The sequence below is a fragment of the Mustela nivalis genome (assembly GCF_964662115.1).
Source record: "Mustela nivalis genome assembly, chromosome: 6".
In the NCBI taxonomy this organism is placed as follows: domain Eukaryota; kingdom Metazoa; phylum Chordata; class Mammalia; order Carnivora; family Mustelidae; genus Mustela; species Mustela nivalis.
Window position 1 is genome coordinate 75532931 of NC_139025.1, and position 14585 is coordinate 75547515.

General features: G+C 45.8%; 1 protein-coding gene across 1 annotated transcript in view; it reads left to right on the top strand.

Moving 5' to 3' along the window:
* The window catches only part of MYO5C (myosin VC), an 89319-nt gene that overhangs the window by 12631 nt on the left and 62103 nt on the right, over positions 1–14585 (top strand). The window contains exons 3-8 of the mRNA XM_082734716.1: positions 2958–3123; positions 3709–3853; positions 6769–6925; positions 8771–8914; positions 10075–10156; positions 11497–11604. Of these exons, the coding sequence (XP_082590842.1) occupies positions 2958–3123; positions 3709–3853; positions 6769–6925; positions 8771–8914; positions 10075–10156; positions 11497–11604 (802 nt within the window). The remainder of the gene's footprint in view (positions 1–2957; positions 3124–3708; positions 3854–6768; positions 6926–8770; positions 8915–10074; positions 10157–11496; positions 11605–14585) is intronic.

The following is a 14585-nucleotide window of genomic DNA, read 5'->3' on the forward strand; positions in this document are numbered from 1 at the left end:
TGATGTTTTTTGATTTGACACCTAAAACACAAGCGACAAAATGAAAATATAAGCCGGTGTGACTACATCAAACTAAAAAACCTCTGCCCAGCAAAAGAAACTATCCATAAGGTGAAAAGACAACTTACAGAAGGGGAAAAAATATTTGCAAACCGTATATCTGATAAGGGGATATTATCCAAAATATACTCATCTGTGGAATTTAAGAAACCAAACAGATGCACATAGGGGAAGAGAAGGAAAGTAAGATGAAAATTGAGAGGGAGCCAAATCATAAGAGACTCCTAACTGTAGAAAACAAACTGAGGGTCACTGGAGGGGAGTGGTGGGGGGATGGTTAATCGGGTGATGGGCATTAAGGAGGGCACGTGATGTAATGAGCACTGCAACTGACGAGTCACTGAACTCTACCTCTGAAACTAATATAAAATTTTTTTTAAGTTTTAAAAAATAAAAATAAAAATCAATATTGCTGAAAAAGAATTCTTAAAACTCAATAGAAACAAAACAAAACAAAAAAACCCAAACCAACCAAACAAACAAAAAACTAAAAATGGGCAAAGGACCTAAATAGACATTTTTCTGAGGAAGACACCCAGATGACCAACAGACACTTGAAAAGGGGCTCGACATGAGTAATCATTAGGGAAATGCAAATCAAAACCACCATCTATATATTCTCGTGCCTACTAGCATGGCCATCATCGAAAGGACAGATAGTAAGAAATGTGGTGCAGATGTGGCGAAAAGGGAACCCTGGGCCCTGCTGGTGGGACTCTAAATTGTACAGCCACTATGGAAAACAGAATGGAGAACCCGCAGACATTCTATTTATTTATTTATTTATTTTTAAAGATTTTATTTATTTATTTGAGAGAGAGATCGAGAATGAGAGGGGGAGAAGGTCAGGGGAAGAAGCAGACGCCCCATGGAGCTGGAAGTTCCATGTGGGACTCGATCCGGGGACTCCAGGATCATGACCTGAGCCGAAGGCAGTCGCTTAACCAACTGAGTCACCCAGCTCCCCCCCCCCCCCGCCCCCGCAGACATTTTAAAATGGCGCTCCCCTGTGGTCCAGCTGCTCCTCCTCTAGGAATATATCCAAAGGAAACAAAGACACGAACTCAAAAAGAAATCTGTACCCCATATTTATAGCAGCATAAGTCATAATCATGAAGATGTGGAAACTACTTAGGTGCCTGTCCATCGACAGATGAACGGATAAAAAAGTCATCTGTGTGTTTCTGTACAGTGGACTATCCCTCAGTCCTAAAAAACAAACCCTAACATTTGTGACAACGTGGATGGAATTTGAAGGTATTATTCTGAGTGAAATAAGTCAGAGAAAGACAAAGACTATGATCTCACTTATATGTGGAATCTAAAAAAATAATAAAAAAAAAAAAACAAAAAAACCAGCAACATAAAAAAAAAAACTCAGAAAGAAAGATGGGACTTCTGGTTATCGGAGGCAGGGGTAGAGTTGGGGAAGGGGAAGAACGTGACCAAAAGATACAAACTTCCAGCTGTAAGTCCTAGGGGTGTCGTGCACAGCACAATGACTAAGGCCATGCCACGAGGAAACATCAATGAAATCCTGAGAATTTTCATCACAAGGAGAAAATTTTTTTTCTTCTTTCTTTTCTCCTTTTTTTATTACATAGATATGACATGATGGATGTTAGCCGAACCTACTGTGCTAATCATTTCACAGTACATGTAAATCAAACTGTTGTGTTGGACTCCTTAAAATTATACAATAATATGTGTCTGGTACTTCTCAATAAAACAGGGAAAAATAATAACTCTGCTTGGGGCCGACCCACAGATATATTTGTGCTGGAAACAGCTGTGATTCAATCCAGTTGGCCTGGATTGTCCCGAGCTGCTCGGGCCACACAGCCCGACCAAGTCACCGACAAAGCCCTGTCCATGTGGACGGGAGGTGTCATGACTCGGACTTCAGAGCCAGCCAGGCCCGTAAGAACCCTGTGAGTTTGGACAAGGAGAGGAACCTTTCTGAAGCTGCCTCCATAGCTGTTAATTAGGGTGGATGTGGCCTCCTTGGAAGGCAGTCTTGAGGACCACTGACTGAATACTTGGCAGAGGGTCTGCATGGTGGGCACTTGTGAGGGGGGTAGGCACGTCATCGTGTGGAGCAGGTTCAGGACCAGGAATCAAAAGGCAGGCAGCCTAGGAACATGGAAGGGAAACAAGCTTGCTGGGTGATCTTGCTCGAGTCACTTCCCCAGGCTGTGAGATGAAAGTGAAGAAAGTTAGAGCAGGTGTTCATCATGGACCCCACAAGGCTTGCCAAACTCTCCTTCGTTCTGCTCAGGCAGCTGCTGTCAGAATGCTAGGTGAAATCAAGTGTAGGAGACACCGTCCCCAGCAAGTTACCCAGCTTTACTCAGCCAACGCCCAGGATGACAGCAACAGGCCGCCTTCAGCAATAGACGGGAGTCAGAGCACCCAGGTCCTCTCAAAGAGAGACCGTCATCCTCATGGGCTTCTTCAGACACTTCTCACCACCCAGCAGGACCCTGTTTTCAAGCAAAACGTTCATGGTGCTCAGCATCTAACCCACGTACAAGTGGACCCCCTGTGGTAGAGCTGGGGGTGGCATGCCCAGGTCCCTGCCCATGTAGCTTCCCTGTCACCTCTCACGGACCCTTCAACGAGGTCTTGTAGCTCCAGCCAGTCTTTCCACAGATGAGAGAGGAATGGTCCAGAAAGGATGAGAGACTTGCCCTTGGGCCCACAGCCAATATCCTAGTCCCCTGGATCCCATTCCCGAAGAGTCAGTCATGGAGATGATTTTCTCTTTGCTCTACATACATTTGTTTTTCAGAGTGTCTGGGATCACTCCAAAAGGGGATGGGTAGGACGGAGAACAGGAGTTCAGAAACACCAAGAGTCTTTCACTTCTAGAACTTTAATTCTGTCTTTGTCCACAGGAGCTGGATTATTCCGTTGATCCGGAATCCCTGCCTCCGCTTCGGAACCCCGACATCCTCGTGGGCGAGAATGACCTCACGGCCCTCAGCTATCTCCACGAGCCCGCAGTGCTCCACAATCTCAGAGTCCGCTTCGCAGAATCCAAACTCATTTACACCTACAGCGGTAAGGAGAGCAATTCTAAGAGAGCAGCCGTGACCAGAAACACCGTGCTTGCTGTCTAGGGTGTCCCGAGTACATTTTATATCATGTTTCCGTTAGAAATGTCTAATTCTGCCAAAAGGTACACTTGGACCTAGACATTTGCCCAGATTTTTGTCTGACAAGCACAGACATTTGATCTTCAAGAGTCTGTTGTAAACAGAAGTGTCTACAGGTGGGGAGAATCTTGTGCAAGACTTAAGATCAGACTCCCAAGAAAGCTGTAACTGGATAAAGCTTGTGTTTGAGTTTCTTACTGGATTTAATACATTTATGACTTACTCTGGGCAATGATGTTATCATTATATTTACTTTGAGAATTGCAAGAGCTTTCAGTTTTAGGGCAGTCCCATCTGTCATCTCCTCCAACCCTGACAGTCACCCAGAAATGTGGGTGGCATCCACAGGGACCTGAGATCCAGAGCGTTATGTGACCTGCCCCAAGTCACAGGGCAAACTTAATAACTGGCAGAGCTGGGCTTGCTCCTAAGAACCTGGAAAAGCAAGTGACAGTAAAATCCCAGCACTGCATCGGGCATCTTTCCCCAGGAATCATTTTGGTGGCCATGAATCCTTACAAGCAGTTGCCGATCTACGGAGATGCCATCATCCACGCCTACAGCGGGCAGAACATGGGCGATATGGACCCACATATATTTGCCGTGGCTGAAGAGGCATACAAGCAGATGGCCAGGTAGCCTCCTGCTGGGCGGGGCTCCCTTCTTCTGGACCAGCACCCCGCCCTCGTGTGTGCTGAGCCCTCACTGTGGAGGGGGACCCTCTGGCACTGGTCTTGTTAAAGGGGACTGTGGTAGAATGGACTACCTATAACCCAGTAGCAAATGACTGTCTGCGTAACTTGTCTAGACCAGGTTTCCTGGTTTTTCTTCTTCCAGGGAGTCAAAAGTCAAACCTATCAATCTGGGAATGTCAGATGCTTCGCTTGTGGTGTGTTTGGTTGGAGGAATGTTGATTTCTCCATTGTGAGATGCGCAAACCTTTTCCCTCCTATCTGGGCCAGCAAAATCTTATGATAGAGGAGCACAGGTTTTAGCTGTGGGAGATGTAGAGCTTTAGCCTCCTTTTGCCACCTGTGTTCTGTGTGGCCCTGTGGAGTTTTCGTTTTGCTGGCGAACATTTATTAAAAGCCTCCCGTGGAGCAGGCCCCGTGCACTCATTCTCATACACCATCGAGGGTCCCCTCAGACTGGCCTGCAATGGGGACACCTGGGCAACAAGCTGAGGTTTGGGGGTCACCCGCCCAAGGCCACCAGCAAGCAGAGCTGGGATGTGTGCTCGGGGTTTTGGACTCCACGCGTAATGTTTTTTGGCTTTTGGCTTTGATGTCCTCGTCTGTAAAGTATGAAGAATAGAAACACCTTCCTATCTTTGTAGACCCTTTTGTGGTTCTCAAAAGAACTTTCCAGGCAGTGATCTCCTTTAAGTCTGGCAATGCCCCTGTGAAGTGCATTGAGCTTTGCCCTGGTGAACACAAACCTGAGGCACAGGGCCTGGACCTGCTAACCATTTACCACATAATCCCGGGCACAGCCTCTCCACTCCCCTAGCCTTATTGTCTTTATCTGTGAACCAGACACTCCGAGGGCACCCATTTGTGATTCATGGCTTATAATCAGGGGGAAGAATGGTGGTGTGAACAAGGTAGAGTGTGTGGTCCTCTCTTGCAGAAAAGGCTGATGGGCTAATGGACGGTCTGGGACTAGTGTGCCACCTCTACCAGCCGTCAGGGACCCAATGCCTTCCAGATCTTCAGTCCCTGGAGTGAGACTTCCCTCCTGAGGGCACACTAATACTTAGCTGTCTCCTCCATACTCTGTGTGACAAAGTGTCAGAGGGGAAGTGTGTGCCCCTCCTGTTTATGGAGGGAAGCCCCACAAAACCCCTCTGCTCCCAGCTCTTTGGGCAGGACCTACTCCCATGACCATGCCTAGTGACAAGCAGAGCGTTATATAGTCTTCCATATGGGCAGCGGTGTGCCCACTAAAAGTTGGGACATAGTCTCTAACAAGGAAGAAAAGGATGAATGTTGAGTAGAGATTTAACAATTAATGACCAACTACTTTGGTCTCTGATATAGCAAGATTCCTTCCAATTACAAAACACCTATGGTACTGGGATTTGTCCTGCTCCCTGTAGATCTCTGTGATGGAAGTTCATGTAGTTCACAGAGTTCACAGAGATGTAGGTCTCTGTGATGGAAGTTCATGGCTCCGAGCCTGATGGGTCAGGGATGCTCCTGGGTATCAGCAGTCTGAGCTCATGGGAGCTATAGGGCTGAACCAGGGTCAAGATCAAAGACCCCATTTTCTCTCGAGGGCTTCCTGTAACAGTACTGAACATAAGGTAGTTTTATGTTGTACTTGCTGATACTAAACTGGCACTCAGAAGAGACTGGCTATAAACTCCCTCCCTGTTCTACCTGGCCAAGGGATACTGGAGCTGTCTGTCACTCACTTCCTCAGAGGCTTGCTTTTTTGGGCAGGAACACTATCTCTGAGGTCCTTCCGGTGTTTACAGGGAGGCCGCATACTCTGTGTCCTGAGTCAAGTCATTTAACCTTTCTGAACCCCTATTGTACTCTTCTGTAAAATGTGGGTATATGTGGCATAGACTTTTTTCCAAGGCTTAAATGAGAATCCTTATAAAGTATTTGTGCAGTGTGTAGTATATCAGCAATGCTGGATACCTAGACCAGCATGATAGGAAGATTTCTATCATCATCTTACGATATGAAAAGTTGAATGCATTTTTTTAAGATCTTTAAAATATGTAGGACACGTTGGTTTACTGAGCACGTATGTTCCCAAGCATATTTTGAATAGTTGCTCTCCAAAATAATGTCTTTAAATGTCTTATGTTTATGTGGGGATACACAGAGAGGAGTTCACCTGGGCCCAAGACAACTGTCTTCAGAGACCTGCTTGCAAAGCTGGCCCAGGGCTAGCCTAAAGGAGATTGGATTTTAGCAAGTTTCCCACCCAGCCTAATTGATGAGAGTGACTCACTGTACCTGGATTGTTTGCTTAAATGATGGAGCTCATGCTGAGCGCCTCCTCTCCTTCTCAGCATCTTGAATTTCGGTATGTGCTCGGCTGAGGATGCCTATGTGACCAGCCCCTGCTGAAAACCCTGGGCCCCGACTCTCTGAAGAGCTTCCCTGGTAGACAGCACTTCCATGGGTTGTCATAACTCACTGCTGAAAGATTTAAGTGTTCATGCCGGGCTTCCTCTGGATTTGTCGCCCTGTGCCCTTTCCATGTGCAGATTTACTTTGTATTCTTTCACTATAATTCTTAGCCATGAGGATGGCTATGCGCTGCACCCTGTGAGTCCTCTAGCAGATCACTGACATAGGAGTGGTCTGGGGGACCCTCAGCATGGGGGACAGAGCAGGAAACAGCTGTGTGTTCAGCTTGATCCCATAGAAAAAGAGACTAGAAGGAAATTCAGTGGAGTATTAAAAGCAGTTAGAGTGATGAAACAGAGTTTGCCTTCTTTCCACTTGTCTGCATTTTTTCTTCCTGAGTATATATTGCCTTTTTAATAGAAAGAAATGAGCATTTAAAAAAATCCTTTTATTTGCTTCAGAAACAATAAAAATCAGTCAATAATTGTAAGTGGGGAGTCAGGTGCCGGGAAGACTGTGTCCGCTCGCTACGCCATGAGGTATTTTGCCACCGTCAGCAAGTCCAGCAGTAACACCCACGTGGAGGACAAGGTTCTGGCGTCAAACCCCATAACAGAGGTATGCAGCTGGCGGGGGTGGGGAGCAGGGTCACAGGGGACAGTGTGTATGGAAAGGTGGGTTGGTTTGTGTATGTGTTTTCATGGCTAACTCAAGCCCTTCCCTTTAAAGACAATGGAAGTGAGGGCAGGAAAGTGCACCAACTTTCACGAGCTGATTGGTAAATATTCAGGAATTATTTTGCAAGCCAACTGTTAAACCTTTGGTAGTTTGACATCAGTCATGGTGGGAATATATGCACCTTACAAATTGGCAAATACTACATATCAAGACCCTTTCTTCTCTCCTGCCGAGAGCTAATCCATTCACACAATGCTAAGGAGGGCAGAGGTGTGGGCAAGGCCAGCCATGCAGGCACCCAGGAGGAAGGAGCCTGCCCTCAAGGGAGAAGGGGCGTCTGAAAGGCTCAGGGGATGTCCAAAGACCAATTCTGGCTGCTTTGCAAAATGGGAAAAGGATTGACTTCAATTTATTTGGAAGCACAGCAAAACAATTAAGACCATTAGATTCTTAGACATCCTCTCTCTGTCTTCTTAAATCAGAATTATGAATAAATATTTATCAGACCATGTATTTTGTTTAAGCCATTGTGTCAGATAATACAGGAGGTGATGGAAAAGTATAAGACCCGGTCCCCAAGTCTTAAGACTTCTCTAACATAAACATACTTTAAAGTTAAGTGGAAGGGGCGCCTGGGTGGCTCAGTGGGTTAAAGCCTCTGCCTTCGGCTCAGGTCATGATCCCAGGGTCCTGGGATCGAGCCCCGCATCCGGCTCTCTGCTCAGCGGGTAGCCTGCTTCCTCCTCTCTCTGCCTGCTTCTCTGCCTTCTTGTGATCTCTGTCTGTCAAATAAATAAATAAAATCTTAAAAAAAAAAAAAAAAAAAGAAAAAGAAAAAAAAAAAAAAAAAGTTAAGTGGAAACATAGATCACAATCTAAGATAGCAGTATAAAGTTGTCCAGAGGCACTGCCCAGTGGATGAATTTATGTGATTATTTGTTTAGGATCGATCTTGCCCAGTAGATGGCAAGCTCCAGAGAGGCAGGACCCTGTCCACTTGGCTCACCTTTGCCACCCAAGCACGTGGCCCATAGGGACTCAGTAGATGTGTCATCAGAAAGCATGATGACCTGGGCAGGAGGATTAGTTTGTGTGCATGAGAAGAGTATTCCAGATGGAGAGTGCTCAGGGATGGGGGGAGGGATGGGTAGAAGAGAAACAGAATTCAGGAGCAGAAGTAAAAAGCAAAAGCCTTGCCCAGAGCGTGGAAAGGATGAGAGAGCACAGTTTTTTGTCGAGTGGAAGGTCTGAGTAGGGAAGTAATGAGATAAGAGTAGAAACCAAGTTGAGGGATGTGTGCTTTGAATCGAGCATCTGTAATATTCAGAGCGTGGATGTGTCGAGGCACTTTATATTGTCTTAGGTCATCCTCCCCACTCTGCAAGATGCAGATTATTCCCACACTACAGATAAAGAAACTGAGCCTTGGAGAGATGAAATAATGCTAGAGATGTTCTAGCATTATACAGATAGCGGAGAAGGAGCCTGGGGCCAGAGCCGTCCCTGAGCACATCTCCATCTGGGGCCATGTAACACCAGAGCCCGTGGTCCCGCTGATCCTGCACAGTGTCTCAGCAGGAAAGGAGAGCTCTGAACAGCCGAGGACACGTCCTGCTCCCCACGAGCTTTGGACTGCTTTCCTCCTCTTCCCCTAGTCCCTCCGCCCCAACCTCCCTCTGCTAGTCAGACCCCTCCCCAGCACGCAGGACTGGATTTATTGCAACCGCTCCAATAGTGCGGATGCAAAGACCTTTGTAACGTTATTGAGGGACCTGTGTTCTGCAGGCGGTGGGAAACGCCAAGACGACCCGCAATGACAACAGCAGTCGGTTTGGGAAATACACAGAGATCAGCTTTGACGAGAGGAATCAGATTATAGGAGCCAACATGAGGACGTACCTGCTGGAGAAATCCAGAGTCGTCTTTCAGGTGAGGATACAAACAGCCGTTAAAGATCCTCTTTCCCAACTTTCAAAGCACAGTTCGCACTTACATACTCATTAGACCACCTGTATTGCTCTGTGACTTGAAGAATCGAATTTCCTATCTTTCATCTGCCTTTTAGCTTTCTTTTCTTTCTGCCCTTTTTTTTTTTTAAGATTTTATTTATTTGATAGAGATCACAAGTAGGCAGAGAGAGAGAGAGAGAGAGGAGGAAGCAGGCCCCCTGCCGAGCAGAGAGCCTGATTGGGGGGGGGGGCGGGGGGGGGTCGATCCCAGGACCCTGGGATCATGACCTGAGCCAAAGGCAAAGGCTTTAACACACTGAGCCACCCAGGCTCCCCTTCTTTCTGCTTCTTAAAAACAAAAAAAAATTGACAGATGGATGCAATATCAGTGGAGTGATATGAATCCACCAAAGGGAAAAATTTTGGATCCTTCGAGTTTCACAAACAAGTTCATATTTTCAGAATACAAAAACTTCTTGAAACAGACAAAGCTGTTTAGACCAGCTTTCCTGACCAAGAAGGGAATGGGCTTACAGTTAGTGGGGGTGTTTAAGAGAAAGGCTCTTCTGTCAGTAAAATGGAGAAAATTTCATAATTTTGGTCCAAGAGAGTAACAGTAAGCGTGGTATTTATTACAAAAAGTATCTTAAAAATTTCAACTGGTACAGGGGCTCCTGGGTGGCTCAGTGGGTTAAAGCCTCTGCCTTCGGCTCTGGTCATAATCCTGGGGTCCTGGGATGGATTCCTGTATTGGGCTCTCTGCTCGGCGGGGAGCCTGCTTCCTCCTCTCTCTCTCTGCCTGCCTCTCTGCCTACTTATGATCTCTTGTCTGTCAAATAAATAAATATAAAAAAAAAATTTCAACTGGTTCAAATTACATTATTCTCATTTCACAGGGTGTTTTCACTTAATAACATTTTTTCTGGGGTCCTTATCTGGAAGGTGGTCTTGAGCCAGCAGAGGGGGAACAGGTTGGGTCACAGTGCTACTGACCAAAGTAAAAAAAATGGGTAGATTGTCAGTGTCCCTAAGAGCAGAATTGTCAATCCAGGTTAGCCATCTAAGATCCCTCCATTAAGAACCTCATATTTTTACTTGTAAAGAGCTGGTGTAATTTCAAGACTTTCCTTTATTTTACAGTCAGAAAATGAACGAAATTACCACATTTTTTATCAGCTTTGTGCATCTGCCCAGCAGTCGGAATTTAAACATCTTAAATTGGGTACGTGTTATATAATGCATGGACATGACTCTCTTTTATATAGGGACTTAAATTCCAGGTTGATTTCTTTTTCTTTTTCTTTTTCTTTTTTTTTAAAGATTCTCTTTATTTGAGAGAGAGAGAGAGTGAGCGCAAGTAGGGCGAGTGGCAGGCAGAGGGAGAGGGAGAAGCAGACTCCCTGCTGAGCAGGAGCCAGATATAGGGCTTGATCCCAAGGCCCCTGGGATCATGAATTGAGCCAAAGGCAGACAATTAACTGACTGAGCCACCCAGGTGTCCCAAGTTTGCTTTCTTCTTATAGTAATATCACTTAAAAAATACTCTGTCCAAAACAGGGGTAGAATTGATGCATCTAACTAAGATGATGGGTTGAGGGGCAGGGTAGGTCCAGGAGAGGAGACCTTTAAACTCCAGGGTTTTTTTCCAAAGCTCATGGGTGATGATGGTCATCTAGCTAGAGCCACATGAATAAGATCTCCTGACACCTGGGACTTGGTGTAGTCAAATCCCTAAACTTTTCTTTATCTGAACTTCCTCGGATGGTTGTTTTCCAACATGCATGACATATTTCCCTGTCTTCTGAGACAGAGTGTCTCTGTCATCATTTGAGCTTCCTTGATGACTCATTATTCATTATGATGGGTCATTATTCTTTGTCATTCCAACTAATCAAACCACAGGGACAGCAGAACTCTTTGTCCTGTCTCACAAACATCTTGATTCCTGTGCTGTCACAGCTCTCTTCCCTTGGTTGCTTGTGCTGGGTTGGTAAATAGAATTGTGCGGTTTGTGCGATCTTGGAGAAGTTGTTTGCACTTGTGAAGAAGCTAAAGTTCCTGAGATTTCATATGAAGGTAACACCCATGCCTTCTGCAGAACAGGATGTGAATAGTGAATTTGGAAGAGCTGTCGGTAGGCCCACCTACTGTTGAGGTATTAGCTGTGCATGTGGTTAATCTCTTGACTGTGGTGCTGATTCTGTTAGGGCATACATATATCAAAACTCGCCAAAGTCTACATCTTAACCCCAGACAGTTTATTCTGTGGTGGGTAATCCTCAGTAAAGCTATTTAGAAGAGTGAGATACGGGAGCAAAACCCAGGAGCTTTGTGGTCAGGCAGGCCCGTGTTCAGACTCTTGCCCTCCCTTGGCTCTGGCGCCTTCAGCAACACACTTCACTTCCCTGGACCCTGGCTTCTGCATCTGTCAGATAGACTCCCACAGAATTAATGGAGTGATGTGTGTCAAGTGCTTATTCTAGTGTATTATGTGTGAGCTTTCTGTCTTGCTTCTGTGTCACAAATTTCTGTGTCACACACGTAACCATCTTTTGGTTGCAGGGAGTGCAGAAGAATTTAACTACACAAGAATGGGAGGCAGCACAGTCATCGAGGGCGTGAATGACAGGGCAGACATGGTGGAGACACGGAAGACCTTCACGCTGCTGGGTAAGTGGAAATACCCTAGCCAACGTTTGGCCATTTTCTCTTTAAAACAACAAGAACAACAACAAGAACAACAAAAAACAAAATGAAAGGCCAGGATGCCCAGCAGGTGTGTGTTCTGAAGACTCCTAATAAATTCTAATCTTAGGATGAGCCGATCAGGATATATTTGATGCCCAAGTGGACAAGACTGGTGCTTTTCCCTTAAAAGATGTAGATATTGATGCGTTCACCTGCAGTGGGGCTGGTTTGCAGTGAGCAGTGGGGGCTGTCTGCCCAGGGGGTGCTCTTAAGCTCCTTGGGGCTGACTTCAGAGGAGACTGGTGCTCAGACTGGGGTGGGGTCACGTTGACCCTACCTGGCCCAATAAAATAGCAGACACTTACATGGAACTTACCAGGCATCCCAAGCACTTCATTACCTGTACTAGCTTGCTCAATTTATAAGCACTTTATGATGTAGACACTAGTATTTCCCCCATTTTAGAGTAAGGGGACAGAGGAGACTCCTTTTTTTTGAGAGAGAGAGAGTTTGAGAGAGCATAAACAGAAGGTTGCGGGGTTGGTGGGGAGCAGAGGGAGAGGAGAATTCCAAGCAGACTGCCTGCTGAGCGTGGAGCCTGACACAGGGCTCCCCAGTCGTGACCTGAGATCATGACCTGAGCTGAAATCAAGAGTCAGGCGCTCAACCAACTGAGCCACCCTGGCACCCTTCTTACCACAATTTTATACAGAAAACAAAATCTTGCATTGCTTGGTCTTTCTCCCCCTTGCTTTTCCCACATGGAGCTCACATTTGGGAAGTGTCTACCTAATGGCGTTGATGAAAATGATCATTTACTTTCCTATAGTGTATTAGTGTAGACACTAACACATAACTGTCAGTCAAAGCTTTGGATCAGTGTGAGACCACAGACTATTTTTACTTCTTATAGAAAATATTTGTTTCACCAAGTTATTTTCATTGCTGTGGTTTTGGTGACTATATTTAAATGTAAAAAGCAAAGAATTTGAGGTTAAATATATCAGAGTAATAGGCAACATTACCCTTAAGGGTAATTAAGAATGAAACCTTTGGGTAGTTGAGAAAGAAAACTGGTTGGTTTCCTAAGCAGAATTATCATCTGATTCTGCCCCTTCCAAATTGCTTGTTTTTTTTTTTTCCCTTTCTTTTCTCTTGTTTGTTTGCTTTCTTTCTTTCTTCCTTTCTTTTTTTGAATAGGTTCCACGGTGGGTCTCAAGCCCAATGCAGGGCTTAAACTCATGACCCTGAGATCAACACCTGAGCCGAGATCAAGGATAGGATGCTTAACTGACTGAACCACCCAGATGCCCCCCTCCCGCCCTTCCAAACCCCTTTAAGGAGAAGGGCAAGTTAAATAGTGTATCATAATGAGATAAGCACTTTTGGTACTGATTACCATTTTCTTAAAGTAGTTGAAGTCATTACTGTATCTATAATGTGCTCTACTGAGAAATAATACCATGTATTACTTCTGGTAGGCAGCCTAGCTCCAGCGGGCCCTGGTGGGCCCTTGGTCCACATGCCCTGTCCTCCTGCCCATCTCTCCCCTTCCGACACTCCCTCCTGCCTCTATAATATTTCCACCTTACGCAAAAATGATACAAGAGAAATAGAGTAGGCTTTGAGGTCAAATAAACACGACTTAAAACGTAATTGGCAGGAATCTAAGGAGGTTGCCCTTTCTGAGACTCAGCTTCCTGATCTGTAGAATGGCCATATTCCTTACCCACAGGGCTCCCATAATAACTGGTAAGGAAATGTGTGTGCGAGCCCCTGGTACCAGACTGGGCACGTAGTAGGTGCTTGCTCAGTATGACGGCCTGCCCTCAGTCTCTATTCCCTATTGTTCAAGCCCTAGCCATCCTTTGAGCAAAACCATCCCCTTTTCCATGAAACCTTTCTTAATCCTGCCAGAGCAGTAGCAGCAATTTTTTTCATGGCCTCACGCAAATTAGATTATTCTCACAGATGTCCACAACAGCCGGGCCAGGACTAAGTGTGAGGCAGGAGAGGTGACTAGGGCATGAACTTGAAGGAGAAGTTCAGGCATTCACTCTTAGGGTGGCACAAATGTAGGGTTGGCCCCAGGCACCTGGCTTGCTTCCCCTGGCCCAGCCTTGCACCCCTGGCCTAGAGTTTTGATAAAGCCCCCCAAAGTTTTGTGGGGAAGTAGAGTAAAACAGTCTACTGTCTCTTGTGGCTATTAGTGGTGTTGGCTGCCCACTGTGGTGTGTGAAGTGGCGGGGGTGGAAAGGGGTTGAGGCCTGCTCCCCTCTCCTTCCCTTAGTGGGCAGAATGCCAGGGATATGAAGGAATCTGCCCTGCTTATTTTCTATGAAGTCTGTTACCTCAAGATGCTAGCCCAGTGAACTCGCCTCTGATGGCCTTTGTCTTGGCCATTCAATCTCACAATTTAGTACTAAATAATCTATCGTCATGTATTTGCTCCAATATGTTTTTTTTGTTTATCCTAAGATCAGCCTCTGGCCTTCCAGAGCTCAGTTATTTTCTCTGGGCATCAGTTTCCCCATTTGATTACTGGGACAGTAATGAAAATACTCAGTTGTTCCAATCATCTTTTGCTGTTTCCCCAAATCTTAATGGCCTAAAATGATGGATCATTATTATTTGGGGTGATTCTGGGGTGACTGGGGGCTCAGCTGGATGCTTGTCAGTTGGGGACTACTCTTTGACAGTAGTAGGGACCCCATCCTCTCTGAAGGCTTGTTTTCTCACATGGACTGGTACGGTTACAAGCACCAGGGACTGGACAGGCATCTCTCTCTCCACACAGACTTCCTCACAGCACACTGGTCTCAGGGTAAATGGTGTGTACCGTGTTGTAGCTCCCTTCTCCCAGAGCGAGCTACAGTAGGCTTAGGTGGGATGTGTAAGATTTTTTATGAACCAGCTTCAGAAGTAAGGCCACGTCACTACCGCCATGTGATAATGGTCAAAAC